Source organism: Mytilus californianus, unplaced genomic scaffold (assembly GCF_021869535.1).
Source record: "Mytilus californianus isolate M0D057914Y unplaced genomic scaffold, xbMytCali1.0.p SCAF_4, whole genome shotgun sequence".
NCBI classification, from domain to species: domain Eukaryota; kingdom Metazoa; phylum Mollusca; class Bivalvia; order Mytilida; family Mytilidae; genus Mytilus; species Mytilus californianus.
Window position 1 is genome coordinate 78,897,989 of NW_026262690.1, and position 14,553 is coordinate 78,912,541.

At 31.7% G+C, this 14,553-nt stretch overlaps 1 protein-coding gene across 3 annotated transcripts in view; it reads right to left on the reverse strand.

Moving 5' to 3' along the window:
- LOC127738589 (hypoxia-inducible factor 1-alpha-like) overlaps nucleotides 1-14,553 on the reverse strand; it is a 59,468-nt gene that overhangs the window by 13,119 nt on the left and 31,796 nt on the right. For all 3 annotated transcript variants that reach the window (XM_052249908.1, XM_052249907.1, XM_052249906.1), the window contains exons 5-9: nucleotides 7,196-7,395; nucleotides 6,677-6,783; nucleotides 4,569-4,716; nucleotides 3,932-4,095; nucleotides 1,925-2,020 (exon numbers count right to left, since the gene is read on the reverse strand). In XM_052249908.1, the coding sequence (XP_052105868.1) occupies nucleotides 1,925-2,020; nucleotides 3,932-4,095; nucleotides 4,569-4,716; nucleotides 6,677-6,783; nucleotides 7,196-7,395 (715 nt within the window). The remainder of the gene's footprint in view (nucleotides 1-1,924; nucleotides 2,021-3,931; nucleotides 4,096-4,568; nucleotides 4,717-6,676; nucleotides 6,784-7,195; nucleotides 7,396-14,553) is intronic.

The window sequence follows — 14,553 nt, forward strand, 5'->3', positions numbered from 1 at the left end:
AAATGAAAAATATAAAACAATTCAAACTAGAAAACTAATGGCCTAATTTATGTAGAAAATAATGAACCAAAAACAAATATGATACACAGAAACAAACGACAACCACTAATAACAGGCTCCTGACTTGGGACAGGCACATACAGAATGTGGTGGGGTTAAACATGTTAGCGGGCGCCCACGCTCCCCCTAACTGTTTACTTCTCATCAAATATTGTGACATCACTAATAAGTTCTGCTCATGTCTCAAACCCATGATACAAAAAAATTACAGAGTGACTGAGAAGGGTGATATAGACACAGGAAAGTACCATAATTTGTTATTACCCAGTATCTGTAATATTCAATACATAAATGTTCTTTACTTCTATCAAAGAATTCAACTTAAAACTGTACTAAAGACTGACTTGATCTTGCAGTAAGATATGAGCTTTTTGCATTGAAGGCCTCATGTGACTCAGAGATGAAGAACAGCAATAAAAGTGCTGTTCCTTTGCCTTCAGTCATGAATTATTAATACACTTTATCCCTATAAGTAGTCTTAACAAGTTTCAGAAGTATTGCTGTGTTCAGATCAATGTATCATTTTTATATTGTCAATGCAAAAAAAAAATCAATCAGATTTGAATATCAATAGGATAAATGTCTTTTGTTCCTTGTGTTGTTTGGTTGCTGTTTATTTGACATTAGGAGGGAGTTGAAAATGCTGAAAAGTTAAATGTGTAAGAGCAGAAGCAAAACTGCTCCAAAGAGGAAATTTCCAAGCCTGACATCAGACTCAGATATATAGGATATAAACTGATAACCTGATAAATTAAATATGCATTACTTTAAAGTGAATGCAGAGTAAAAGTATAATTTAACAAACTGCTTTAATCAGAACTTGAGTGTATAAAATACTTATGTCAATTTAGCATATGTGTATGCAGGAAATAATAATTATAGCACAATTTAAGCATTTTCAGTTTTACAAAATGAATTCCTTCACGATTTATATTAATAAACCCGATTCTATATATAGAAAAAACTGATAAAATAGTTTTTTCAATGGGGAGATAACTAGTGTTAGCTACTGCAAAACCAATCGTTGCAGGTGATTTTAAAACTAAAATTAAAAAAAAACCAAATATTTCTCATTTCAATTAACATATTGATACTGATATAAGAGAAGACAGTTAAAAAATTGCTCTATCTTTTCAAGGCTTTTCATTATTCTTTTTTGTCTATTTTTGCAACAATTAATCCTACTAAATGAACCTATATATATTTCATAATAGGAATTTCAATTCAACAATCAAATGCTGAAATTACTTTTTTTTCTAATATAGCACTTTATATTCATATCATATGATGAAATTAATGCATATATTAAATCATCTTCAAAGTAAAATATTATTTCAATTTAATGCCTTACTATTATCATGTAAATTCATTTGGAGAAACATTATCGTAGAACATGTCCTATTTCTTTTACTACTACTGACTTAAATTAAAAACCTGAATACAATACAACATGGGGTTCCATTTTCTGCATATTTAACTGGAAAATATAATAAAAAAAAATTTGAAACTAGATCCATAAAGATGACACAAATTTCCCGCCCTCGGCAAGTGTCTTAATCAAAGTAGTATTATTACTGAGGAGCTGTTCAGCTATCTCAATGAAATCTACCCTGGAAATGATTTTTAACCTACTTAACATATGCATATTTTCAAAAATATTCAAAAGAAAAAACATAATTTTGACTTATCAGGGTGTCGATTTAGAATAACAGATTAAAACAGGACATTGTCCATATCAAATTTGATTATGTCTGCAGATTAAGTCAGACGTGTATTGAGAAAGCCATAATATTCAACGTCCTTTCTTCAATTTCTTAACTTTCAATTCATTTTAATATTTTCTTTTCTTCAAATTTTGGCTCACCTGGAGATGCTACGAAAGGCAGTGCTAGTGGTATACATGCATCTCCAGCATTAGGTGCCAGGTGAGTAAGGTCAATGGTAGTATCTGCCATCATACCTGTAAATAAGAAATAATATTGTTACCTTTAACCAACTTATTACATCTGGGGCAAAAAATTATAGACTTATTTTCACATAGAGGATGATGACAGGTTTTACAATTCTAGTCTTACATAACCAATGTATGAGCTCATTATTCCTTAGTTAAATTAGATTACCGGTAAAATAGAAAAAAAATCTGATTAAACAAGCTTTCTGTGAGTATTGCATGGCAATACATAGTCCTCTACCGGTTACAAATTCATTATAATGGAACTAAATTCTAACTTGATCTATAACTTGTCATGGTGTAAACTACACAAAAATATCAAGTCAAAATCTTCAAGCATGACGAAAAAAACTGTTGAAAACTGATTATTTAAGTGAATTTTCTATGTCCAAAGACAGTAACTCTGCACAAAATTATCAGACTGGAACAAATTCCAACTTGATCTGTAACTTGTCATGATTAAACTATATACTAATTATCAAATCAATATCTTCAAGAATGACAAACAAACCTACCACTAAATTCTTCAAACAATTTACCAAAGAAAAGGAAAAAAATCCAAAATTTCATTTTATCTTTTAAAAAATGAGTTATTTCCCTTTGCACAGAAATCTACTAATTAATAAGAATTTCATCAAAAATTTAATTCTAGGGAAAGGGCTTTAACTAAACAAAGAGAAAAGCTAAAATCGTGAAAATTGAACTTGACCTGTAACTTGTCATGATAAATCAATAAACCAAATATCAAATCAATATCTTCAAGCAAAAAGAAAAAAAGTCTGGAAAACTGATTTGCTGGACTGACAGATGGACAGACAGACAGACAGACGGAATGAGTGCAAACCTAAAGTCCCCTTCGACTTCGTCGGTAGGGGACTAAAAATATGCTAGAGAGTTTGGCTTGAAAATTAAATTACAGTTTTCATATGTAAGATAGTCAAAAGCAACAGGAATGGCCTAGCGACGGGGGCATAAAAAACTGTTTGTTATGTGTCCATAACACAGCAATCCTACAACTAAATATAACCAGAAAAGACAGTTAGAGGTCAAGATAAAGTCTTCAAAAGACATCTAGAGGTCACGATACAGCTTTCAACAATATAAAAGAATCTATAGCAAATGTCAGTTCTATATTGGCCTACACCTCTAAGCTGTTGCTTGAAGACACTCGAGGGATATGAAGTGATATGCTTATTTTTAACATCTTTATGTATGTTCCCTTACTTGCTGCAAAAATTAAAAAGTTCTCTCCAAAATGCCAAAACATTTCTTTATTTTTATTTTCATCAAACACCTACATCATACATTAACCAACAAAATTCTATATGGTTTTAAAGGAGCAATCAAACAACAAATTACTTACACTTTATAAAATGAATAAAATGCTCCACAGGCCGCAGCTTGATATGACCACAGAGGTCAAACCCTGAAGAGTTGGGGCAAGTATGGACACAACATTCAAGCTTGATACAGCTCTGAATTTGGATTGTGATTAAATATTTAAAACAGCATAGGTTTCTGACACAGAATGAATGTGGTCTAAGAAATTAAAAATTTGAAATTGGACATTTACCTATTATGGTCCGAAATCTAAATACATGGTTAGATTTAGCGTATATCAAAGAACCCCATACATTTATACTCAAGCTATTGTCTGGAAACCAAATGTTTTGGACGATGACAACGACATCGACATACATTATATATGGCTGCACAAATTTTGTGGTTGTATAAAATAAGATTTATTCATTATTTCCAACTTTTATGTATATTTATCAGGATAAATTTGAAAACAGAAAATGGTAAATATGCCTTCGTATATAGTTAAATTTTGTACTTTACTGAAGCAAAAAGTTTTCAAAAATTTTTAAGTCATATATGATAATACTTTGACTATAACAATTTTGAACAGATATTTACTGTTAGTCATGCCAGGAGCCATGTACATATCCATTTCTTCTTGGCATATTTCTGATTTAGGTTGAAAGACGTCCTCAGTGCTTGGTTTGAAAAACTTCAACATGCTGTCTTCTTTGATTTCTTTCTGGAACCCAGCCAGAATCAAACTCTTCTCTTCAACACCACTACAAAAAACACAACCCATGAATATTTGCATACAGTTAAAGACATATTGCATGTATTGATTGCTGACAGCTTTACTCTAGTGGCAAATATATTTTCTTGTCTCTAATTCTTCAATACCAGAAACCTTTCAGTTTTAAATGTATCTGGCATCCAAAAAAAAAAAACTTTATAAATTGAGCATCCTATGTGGCATGACAGATGTATGTTACTTTTCACACCACTGTCATTGATTTGTCACCACTACTTGTACACAGCTCCCCCATTTCGGTTTACATCTGTTTTGTTTTGTTTTAAGCTATTGTGTATTATATGTATTTTGATTTAAAAGTTGGTTTTTTTTCTCATTATTTTTGTGGATTTTTTTTCAAATTCACATTTCATCTGGAAATTGGGTGTCCATATTTATATGGAAAATTAAATTTATTTTTTTAATTATGGCTCCTGAAGAACATTTTTGTAATGTGCACATTACCTAAGTACATAGTGAACACACACAACACTTTCTGGTCTATGTGTACGATTGTTGTATATGATGGTTGCCTGGGTGATCACCCATACATAGCCTCCATTTCTTGCCAAAAATCTGTAGCGTTCAGTCATGACTTGTCCTTTGGAGAATACTGTCAAATAATTAGAATTTTAATTAATGCAACTGCAAGTAAAAAATTCCTTCAAGAATCATTAGCAGCTTTGTACTGTGGTAAGTATTACATGCATAATCTCACAGTCACTTGAATATACTGGTACTATGCCTACTGAGTCTGCTAGCTCACTAGGTAACTGGCAGAAGTAAGAAATGTCACCCTGCATAGGCCTATTATTAACTTTCAGCTGACCAGTTTTTACTCTTTCCCCTAAATTTTCAATGCATAAGGGAGAAGTAGCAAATACCATTTTCAAAATAAATGGTTTGAATAAGTCCCATCACTTGAGGCAAGCATGTTGAACAGGTGTGGCCAAGGTTATATTATAATAGTAAGTGAATTATCAACATAGATAGAAGCTTTATTTTTTGGATATATACATTAAAATCACTATTAAGGAGTCATTTGCAATCTTTTTTTACTAGCTTTGTGTTGAGTATCACTACATATTCATATGCATAGCTTTTGCCTAAAACGAAAAAATAATCATTGACTTATTTTACTAACAGACATAATGTATTCAAACCACAAATTTAAATATTCAACAAATTACACATTTTCTTTAAAGTTGTATGAAGACTATGGCAAATCCATAAAATCAAATATCCACGAAAATGCAAGTTTTTCTCAATCTATGAAAATTGGTACCCACAAAAATAAATGAGTTCATAGTAATGTTCTGTAAACATAAAGCTATTTTGAGGAAACTTTTTATACATATATATCAAATGTGTAAATAATTATGTTTGTTTTGTTACATCAGATGTTATTTGTTGGATTGTATATATATATATATATATATATTTTATATTTACTGTATATGCAATTGTTTTTCTCTGAACCAATGTAATGCATTGGCTGTATGAGAATAAAGATATATATAAATATATAAAGGTTGATTGATTGGTGTTTAACGCCACTTTGAGCGCTAATGTTCTATTTCGTGGCATGTCAGTTTTATTGGTGGAGGATGCTGGAGTGCTTGGAGAGAACCAAGACCTTTGTCGATTGACAAACATATCAATTAAGGTTGGATTCGAGCGCCCTGCCACGTGCGGGATTCAAACTCACATTCTCAGTGTTGACTGGCTAGTGAAACAGTAGTTCGACTACTTAGACCACTCTGCCACCGAGACCCCAAATATATATAGACATATGAGTTGTAGGGTCAAGAAAACTGCAGAGAGCTGTGATTTAATGCATAACAAAACGAGAACAGCAAAAGAGACGCCACCAAAATTCGAACTTGATCTGTGTTATGTGGTTATAAGCATTCTGTATAAGTTTCATAATATTTGGTAGGGGCAAACTAAAGTTAATTTTAGAGAATTCAGCAATTTTTCCATTTGTAGAGGGGCATAACTCTAGAACGGCAAAAGTGACACCACCAAAATTCAAACTTGATCTGTGTTTAGTGGTTATAAGCATTGTGTATAAGTTTCATAATATTTGGTAGAGGAATACTAAAGTTAAAGAAGGGAAACGAAAAATTTAGCAATTTTTCCATTTATAAAGGGGCATAACTCTAGAACGGTAAAAGTGACGCCACCAAAATTCAAACTTGATCTGTGTTTTGTGGTAATAAGCATTGTGTATAAGTTTCATAACATTTGGTTAAGGCAAACTAAAGTTAGAGAACAAAAACCAATTTTGGGACAAACGTACAGACGGACAAGGGTAAAACTTAATGCCCCCTCCGCTACGGCAGGGGCATAAAAATATACTCATTGCAGAAAAAAGTGTGTTTGTTATAATAATCAAATGTTGTGTTTTGTGTACTGTTGTTTGTCTGTTTGTCTTTTTCTTTTTTAGCCATGGCATTGTCAGTTTATTTTCAACTTATGAGTTTGAATGTCCTTTTGGTATCTTTCGCCTCTCTTTTATAGCAGATAAATTATAAGTCTCCTAGGTAACAACTGTTTTAATGTCCACTCACATTGTTTGTAACATTTCTCCAAGTTTTCAGAGTCTAAGGCATGGTGGTAGTTATAAATAGATTCCTTCTCCAAATTTTCACTGTCATAACCAATCAACTTCTCAATTCTGAATAAATTGAATAAAACATTAAACAAACACATGTACACAAAAATATTAAACACATCTAAATTAGCAACTGTAATAATCTTAACAGTTCCATTTGGGGTACAAAGATGCCTGCTATATATTTTTGGTGACTTTTTGATTCAATGCATAAACTTATTCTCATTTGGGATAAATATGGTACACTGATTGTTCATTAATTATTGAGATGTTTTTATTAATGCAAAAAATGCCAAGGTATCAGGTTCGCAATACTAAAAACTTGCATTCATAATTTCAGTAGTGATTTTCCGTCACCAAATTTTGAAATGGCATTATTCATATCTCACATTTTTTAACAGTATATCAGTGATATGAATTAAAAGATGCATGCATTAATTTCTGAATTTACAGTTCATCATATCTCATATATTACCTTTCATCACAGTATGTGAAAGTCATATCCATGTTGTGTTTAGATAGGAAGGTATTGCCATCCAGCGGAATCTCTATGTCAGATGGGTGTGGAATTGGCTCTCCAACGGCAATGTAGTACTGCTGAGACATGTTCTCCTTATTCTCATCGCTTGTTTCTTCCATCTCAAATTCTTTAAATTCGCCAGACAGTCTGATCACCTAAAATGAACATATTATTTTTTAGACATGATTTTTCCAAGGTATATTTTTCATATTGGATCATCGATGTGTTAATGTTAGTGAAGATTCCTCAGAAAAAAAAAATCAACCGTTTTTAAACTGATTTCCTTAAATATAAATACTCCTTATTTTGATGACCTCTCTGAAATTTTCAACGAAAAATTTCTTTTAGAACTTGTGGGCTCTGTAATTATTAATAAGGGTACACATTTCTTTTGTTGATCCTAATCAAAACATATTGACCCTCTTGTACATGCTAAAAGGTTGCTTAGTAAAGTCTTTTGGAGGGCATATAAAGCAAAAATTGGAGTAAGTCAGTGTTTTCATAATCAGGAAGTTGTCTAACACTGTTTCACCCAGATTAGACCAAACAGCAATAAGATCTGCCTTTTAGTATCCTGCTTCTATAAAAATAATATTGAAATATTACAGTTTATTTGGAGCACTCTTAGTGGTTTATGTCATTGCTATGTCAATTTCCAAGAAAAATGAAGACAAAGCTAGCAATTTTATATTGAATGTAATTAATTATTTCTATGAAAAGCTTTTCTGGAAATCAAAATAAAATTTGCTGTTAGTTCCCATGAGATCTGTCTCTTTCATCTTCAACCTACATTGTCATCTAATTCTGTATTCTAATGTAGCATGATATTAACATAGCAATTCAAAAAAAGCTTTTTTGTCTCATTTCTGTTGAAACATTGACATAACATAAACAAATTTCAATCACTGGAAATTAATTTTCTGATCACAGAAAAATGATGTGAAGTTGTTCAATTGCTTCAATTATAAAATATTATTATGTTTTGCAAAAGATTTAGATCTTTCAGATTACTAATTGGCAAAACCTTTTTAAGTGGCTGTCTGAATCCATTTCTTAAAACTGAACCTAGAGTGAAAATTTCAGCTCATTGATACAGAAAGAGAAAATATATGTATAAATGTATATCAGGTGTAACGTAAATAATATATATTTTACAAAGGTGTATGATAGACTGTCTATTTCAAATGAAGACTGGGTACTAGTATTCAAACATTTGTTAACCATAGCATAAACAGTTTGATATTCTGTGTAATGACATTTTATAATAAGTTGTTTTAAATAATCAAACTATTGTGTGTTCATTTTGTTAGTCTTGTATGTTTTTAAATTTTAGTTCATTTATATGTTTTGGAGTTTAGGGTGACGTCCATTTCACTGAACTAGTACACAATTTTATTTAGGGGCCAGCTGAGGACCACCTCCGGGTGCGGGATTTTCTCGCTGCGTTGAAGACCCATTGGTGGCCTTCGGCTGTTGTGTGCTCTTTGGTCGGGTTGTTGTTTCTTTGACATATTCCCCAATTATATTCTCAATTTTATCATAACCATAGTATTTTATTAATAGATGTTCTAGTTTTATCAAGCTTGATTGATCATGGCTAGACAGAACATGTGTTAGTCAATAGTTAATAAAGATGCTTATTTGATTTCATTTTGGTGGGCCTCGGTAGCAGAGTGATCTAAGTAGTCCAACTATTGTATCACTAGCCTGTCAACACTGAGGTTGTGAGTTTCAACCCCACATGTGACAGGTGCGTTTGACTCCAATCTAAATTGACTAAGATTGTCAGTTTTCCTGCCTACGTTTGGTGCTGCTCTCCAGTTTCCTCCACCAATAAAACTGACAGCCAGGAAATAGTCAATAGTGCTGAAAGTGATGTTAAACACCAATCAATCAATCAACTTTACTGTGACAATGAATTGCAAGGCATATATGTTGGTAACTGGACTACTTTTACAAATTGGGGTTTTATTTCAGTCAGATGTTGGTGGTTGGTGAAGTCTATTGTACTGTTGTATGGTCCAATCTTTTTGGCAATTCCTGTCCCGTTTTATCTATCATAACCCAGTATTGTTGATCTTCCACAAATTTACTTTACTTTCAGTTGTATTTTTAAGAGTAGTGTACTTTACTTTCAATTGTATTATTAAGAGTAGTGTACTTTACTTTATTTTCAATTGTATTTTTAAGAGTAGTGTACTGTACTTTCAATTGTATTTTTAAGATTAGTGTACTGATAATCGGAAGGTTTTGTCATCTGACAGTTGTAATGAATTTTTATGCTAATATATCAAAAGTTTTTGAGGAAGTTATGAATGATATGCATGATAACTTTTCAAATTATGAAAGTTTTATAGCCTATTAACCTAGTTCAACACATGGACATTAATTTCCTTATAATTACCTTATAAAAATAGTATGTAGTAAACATTCTTATTCAAGGACATGTCAAATAACTAACACAAATGTAGTTTATAGCTTTGTAAACTAGATATCATATGCATTTAAATACTAGAATCTCTGAATACGAAAAAATATCAAATTTAATCCAAACAACATAAAGATCTTCCTAAGAAATCAAGATTCATTTTCCGTTTTTTTGTGCCTAGTGTTCTACAATATCAGATATAGAAAGATGAAATTCAATGAACTGTCCTTAATGATCTTGTTTTTATGCATACCATAACCATTGGACTATAAAATTGATTGAATATGCACTTGAAGATAGTTTTGTATTTCTATACACCGCATATTAAAAATTTGGAAATGTCTAAATTACGCCGGTCTATTATGTAATACTGCATTCAAGTTGCAATATTGTAAACAACTTATTATTGTCGTTCTGCATTATTAAATGGATTAAAATAATAAAATAACATCCTATCAAAGTCCTTGAATATACTAACCGGTAGTAAATAGTTATAAAATAGGTCTTTCAAGCATATTAACTGATTGGATTACAAACTAGAGGCTAATGTACTTTAAACTTGTTTTTCTCTATGTCTATACCATCCATAGTGAAAAGATATTTCAGACAATTGAAAAGGTAGATAATTAAAGTGTTGCTTTTCCTGTACTCATTACTGGTCAATGTCAGTTATCTTGACTTTTAATATTATCCTCTGCTCTTACTTGGGAGTTTCAAGATTTTTGTTATGTTTTTGAACTGGACTCAGTTTCACCTAATTTGGACTAAAAATGCGAAATAAGTTGCACTTTGATATTGTTATGATCAAAATCAAGTGATATCAATTTTTTTCCTAAAACTAAGTCCCACAACATGCAAATATGCCAGTCCAAAGTCAGTAACACTGAATGAAAGTGTTGTCTTAAGATTTATAGTCCTTAAAGATTTTAATCTCATGGCAGATCTTTAGTAATCTTGAATTTATTCACAACTTCAGGTCAACTTTGGGCTTGATATATGCTATATACACTTCCTTGTTGTAGAACAGCATACCGGTATGTTGACCTCTAGATATGAACAAAGGAGTTGTTGGGTATACATTGCTGAGACAGCAACCCGATGACACAAATAACCAAACAACATCTACGAGGAAACCATACAATCTTTGATTTTTTCTCTATTTAAAAGACAATTCTGTAAATTAAATTACATTGTATATAAGTGAAAAGTATATGTTTTTACTAACAAAGTAAAAAAAAAAAGTCTTGTTTCAAAAATTTTCAAAATAACAAAGGTAAAAGTACAATATAAAACAGTTTTTTCCATAATTTACATTTAATATACAAAGAGTTCTACTATTCAAGTTAAATAACTGTATAATTTAAAACAGGTCACATAGTACATTTAAACACTTGTCTTCAGTATAAAACAATTGGGAAATCTTAATGGGAAACCAAATAAGAGGATTACAACATATCTAGCAGATTCCCTATCAGTATATCATTAGTATATATCTTTGCCATCAGGAGACGTTAACGGAAATACAAGAAGATATACATAACCACAGGATGGACAGGACATCTAAAGATGATAATTTTACATTTTACAGCTGACAATTTCTAATGCCTAAAAAATCAGGGGTAATATGAAAACCATGCGTTGCCGGACATTTGAAAACTAATATCTGAGAATCTATAATAAAATGCTCCGCTGGGGCGCAGCTTGATACGACCGCAGAGGTCAAACCCTGAACAGTTGGGGCAAGTATGGACACAACATTCAAGCTTGATACAGCACTGAATTTGGATTGTAATTAAATATTTGACACAGCATAGGTTTCTGACACAGAATGAAAGTGGTCTAAGAACTTATAATTTTTTAATTTACCTATTCATATATGTGATGGACTGTGAAACTCAGATCAGGAGATTGGGAAATTTTGGTCAGGAGATTAGGACTCAGATCAGGAGGTTTTTAATCGACATAAATTTTGTCGTAAATGTAACCGTGTGCTGTAAAAATGGTCTTTTAAAGTGTGTTTTCTTCAACTTTCCATCCAATTTATTATGTTTATAGTACCCTTGTACTTATAAAGTTTCTCCATCTTTATATTTTACATGTTCAATCTAGCATTTTTTTTTTTCAGTATGTTCTTTAAATTTTTTACTTCATATTCTATAAAACATTTATTGCAACCAGAACATTTGTTTAACTATCTGCAAATAGTTTTTGTTTGCATACTCAGAAAATCATTCTAACTGTAAAACAAGGGTCATAGTTATTATATAAATTTCAATTTAAGCCTTGAAAGGAAGTATAGAATCCTCAAATAATTTTCAAATTATTATTTTTTTATTTGTCCTAAGACATTTAAAATCATTTATTTACCATCCTTTTATGATTATTTGTTCAATTTATATTTTATTTATATTCTTTTAAAAATTTTCATTATTAAAAGGAAAGTAACTTAAAACAGGATAAATCAAGGGAAGTAACCCAATAAATACACAGTTTTTGTTACACAACGGCAGTTAGCCTGAGGTAAACAATCGTTGATTACCAGTATGTTTGACACCCAAGCTGACAAGTGAAGCCATATAATTATGCATGTTAATTGATTTACAGGTAAAATATAACTTCAGGTAATGTGAGTTACACCAGATGCCTGAGATGACATGTTGGGCAGAAATTTTTCATTCATGAAAAATTTCATACACTGGATTATAATTTTCCTCTTCAACCGGAGGTCGGGAGGAGACTCCTGAAAACAGGATTATTGTACTCCTGTCGGGAGGTTCACATGTATGCTATTCAAACCATATCATTATTATTTGCTTTTATATATAAATCAGAAATAACCAATTTAAAATGGAAAATTTTAAAGAAAAAAAAGGAAAAAAAAATCCCCCCCCCCCCCCCCAATTTTTTGAACCCCCTTATGATTCATCGCCCCCACACTCAATCCCAGCTTTCCCTTTGTGGTATGGTACCTTGCAGTACAATTTTAGAGAGATCCATTCACTTGAACACAAGTTATTGTCTGGAAACTAGAAAAATGCTTGTTTTTTTGTCCCCTAATTCCTAAACGTTTAGGGCAATTACCCCCAAACTCCAACCCAGCTTTCCCTTTGTGATATGGAACCTTGCAGTACATTTCATAAAGATCCATACACTAACACACAAGTTATTGTCCTGAAACTAGAAAAATGCTTGTTTTTTGCCCCTTTTTGGCCCCTAATTCCCCAAATTTGGAGGAAATTACCCCCAAAAATCAATCCCAGTATTCCCTTTGTGATATGGAATCTTGTGATACAATGTCAGAGAGATCCATACACTAACACACAAGTTATTGTCATGAAACTAGAAAAATGCTTGTTTTTTGCCCCTTTTTGGCCCCTAATTCCTAAAATTTGGAGGCAATTACCCCCAAAATCAATCCCAGCATTCCCTTTGTGATATGGAACCTTGTGGTACAATGTCAGAGAGATCCATATACTTACACACAAGTTATGTCTGGAAGTTACAAAAATGCTTATTTTTGGCCCCTTTTTGGCCCCTAATTCCTTAACTGTTAGTACCATAACCCCCAAAATCAATCCCCACCTTCCTTTTCTGGTATTGAACCTTATGGTAAAATTTCATTGAGATCCATTCACTTAAACTAAAGTTAGAGTGCGAAAACTAATGTGTTTTCGGACGACGACGCCAACGTCATACCAATATACGACCACAAAAATTTTTTTGCGGTCGTATAAAAAAATTGAGTAATAAGTAGAATAGAAATAATGTTATAAAAAATTGAGTAATAAGTAGAATAGAAATAATGTTAAGTATTAGATGTAGGCTTCTCATATCTGTAGGGCATCAGCCACGAAGATATGAGACACTACATATGATTTACATAAAATAATAAATAAATATTTTATCTTTTCTCTTGTTCTAAGAAGAGCAATTAGTTTTGATAAAACAGGAAAAGTGTCATTATCTCAAATATTCCAGATGTAGTAACACATTCAGAAGTTGTTTTGTAGTTATGGATTTGGAATGAAATCTTAATTACAAGTCTATTTTTTTTTTAAATTAACCTAATGAAATGACTCTAATGTTAACCCAACTTTTGACCAATGGATAAACCTTCAATTCTGACTTTTCAATGAACATAATAAACTTAATTTTTCAGCGACCTGTGAACCTAATGTTCGATAACTGAGTATACTTAACCCTATACCGTCAATAATAGATAAACTTAATATCAGATATGTAGGGTTCTCAGACCTTAACCTGGAAATACCTAACTAACTTCAACATGCTTAATAGATAAACTTTATATCAGACAGCTAGTGTTCTGAGAGACACTTCATGTAAACATGAATAGATAAACTTATAATCAGACTAGGGTAATAACACTGACTCCACAGTTCATTACGAGCCCAGAGCTCACTTATCTTGAGCCAGGATTCCTATTGACAAAGCTGGGAGCCATATCATTAGAACCTAAAGCTCTATCAGTTGAGCTGGAGGCCCTAAACATTGCCCAAAGGAGCCTAAAGCCCAATAATAAATTTGATAAAGCTGCAGCCCAAAGGTATTCCCCAATCAGATAGCCATGGTTTTCAACCCTAAACCTTTATCTACAGATGTAAAGTTAGCTAAGAAGTGTAAATGAAACTAATGTTGAATAGTTAAGGACATGAACCTAAAAAATTACTACATAAAAATATTTCAGAATATCCCTCCTCTGGTATTAAAATTCCCTTCCCCCTCTGCTTTCAAATTTTGCTATATTATCATTGCATTGTGATATCCTCAAAACTAATGTTGCTCTTTCAAAATTTTATTATAATATTAGTTTTTGCCATTTTTTGTACACAATTATCTCTAATATATTGAAATAAAATCTAATGTT